This window comes from Myotis lucifugus, unplaced genomic scaffold, assembly GCF_000147115.1.
Source record: "Myotis lucifugus unplaced genomic scaffold, Myoluc2.0 scaffold_168, whole genome shotgun sequence".
NCBI lineage: Eukaryota > Metazoa > Chordata > Mammalia > Chiroptera > Vespertilionidae > Myotis > Myotis lucifugus.
In genome coordinates this window covers 292,569-294,527 of record NW_005871216.1, presented here as the reverse complement: position 1 = coordinate 294,527, position 1,959 = coordinate 292,569, and the positions used below count along the sequence as shown (strand labels likewise).

The 1,959-nt window shown below is 45.1% G+C and overlaps 1 protein-coding gene across 1 annotated transcript in view; it reads left to right on the top strand.

Moving 5' to 3' along the window:
* C8B (complement C8 beta chain) overlaps window positions 1-446 on the top strand; it is a 39,071-nt gene extending 38,625 nt beyond the window's left edge. The window contains exon 12 of the mRNA XM_006096101.3: window positions 109-446. Coding sequence (XP_006096163.1) covers window positions 109-260 — 152 coding nt within the window. The 3' untranslated portion in view covers window positions 261-446. The remainder of the gene's footprint in view (window positions 1-108) is intronic.
* The last annotated feature ends 1,513 nt before the right edge of the window (window positions 447-1,959 follow it).

Sequence of the window (1,959 nt, the reverse complement as noted above, 5' to 3'; positions counted from 1 at the left end):
CAGAAATTCAGTCTCCCAAAGCCTTTTGGGTTATACATCCCACCCCACCCATAGGGCACTACAGTGTAACAAGGGCTAATTCATGTTCCTTGACCTTCTTTCTTATAGATGTCCCCACTGATGGACAGTGGAATTGCTGGTCAAACTGGTCTCCATGTTCTGGAGGACATAAAACAAGACAAAGGCAGTGCAACAATCCACCTCCTCAAAACGGGGGCAGCCCCTGCTTGGGCCCTGCTTCAGAAACACTTAACTGTTAAGGAAGGGAAAGCTCCCCGCTGATAACACTGCTGTGGGCTGCACACAGCGAAAGTTCTGAGCACGAGGAACTCAGGCAGCCCACCCCACACTAACTGCTCCTCCCTACACTAGCTCCCACGGGGGCCAGCCCAGGGCTGAAGGATGATGCCATGCAGGATGCTTAAAATAAAGATCTGTAAAATGCACATGACTGGAACACACAGTGAGTTAAATAATTGTAGGTTCCTGAGGGGCTTAAGCACCTTGGTAATCCTCACTTCACTCACTTCTACAGGTTTCTTTCACTCACATTTACTGTGTTGGCAGTTAGTCACTTTGAAATCCTACTGTCTGGCAGTGACAGGCACAGAGTGGGTGTCCAATAACAAATCAATGAATAGATATTAAGTTGCTCCTCTCTTGAGTATACTGTCTCCTTCAGTGACAGTGGCAGTTCATATTTATTGAATGATTACTTTGTACCAACCACAGTGCTTAATTCATCAGCGTGTTAATTCATCCCACCCTCATGACAACCTAAAAGGTGGATGCTATAGATGAGCTCTATTAACAGGTGGGGGGACTGAGTCTTAGAAGAGTTAAGTGACTTGTCCAGGGCTACACAGTTAGCAAGTGGCAGAGTTGGGCTGCAAACCTGGGCACTTGGGTTCCAAGGTTTTAAACTCATAATTATGGTGCTCCCTTCCTCTCAGTAAATTCGGGCATTTGATTAATGAATATTTTATGAAAACATGGGAGAGTGCCGTGTGTGTGTGTGTGTGTGTGTGTGTGTGTGTGCGCTATTTACAAATCTCCCAGGCTTCCTAGAGGCATGGATTCTGGTTCCTCAGTGACCTTGGATGCTGAACACAGGAAGGGTGTGGTTGTGGATGTTGGAAGCATGAGTTCTGGGGCAGAGCTGAATTGTTGTGACATAAGTGGGTACTCAGAGAAGATCCTGAGTTAGAGCTAAGAGCCAGGGAAACAGATTGCTGCATGGAAGACAGTTAAAAAAAATGGAAAAAATTAGAGGAGAGGTTGTGTTGGCTGGAAGAAGAAACATGTCAAGGAGAAGTCCAAGTTGATGGTGTGGGGCAGTGTGCCACTAAACCTTCCCCACCTCTGTACATTCCACTTTGCTCACTCAAGCTTCTGTGCAAACCCCATTTGGGGGAAGGAGGTATTTGAAGAGAATAAGAATCAGTTGATCTTCAGGTTACTAAAAACCAAAATATTTTTACTATTTAGATTGAGGCAAGTGCTCATGTAATCTTTATTGCCCTCATTTGTTCTATGATATTAAAGTATCCCATAATATTTTCTTTGCTCCTAGGAACTTTCTGACTGATTCTAGAACTTTACGTGAATTTTGAGATCAAATTGGTAGGAAAAAATACATTAGTGGAAGGTGAATTGGTTCATCCTATTCCTTTTCAACCAGTTTTTTGTCGGTTGGTTGGTTGGTTGGGTTGGTTTTTGCCACATCATCTGCTTTGAGCTTGCCATTGGGGCTCAGTGCTGGGGCCTAAGGACCTTCACATGTCCATGACACCAGCCAGCTCTGGAACTGAACAACCCCCAGAGGGAGCCGATACTTTACTGCTCAGGGGTTATTACAGCAAATGAGGCGGTGGTCTGCCTTCCTGCATCCCCGTGCCCTCTGCAATTGAGCTGATGGCTCTGGGCCTTTTTTAGCTTAATATTATTTCTTTGCTGTCT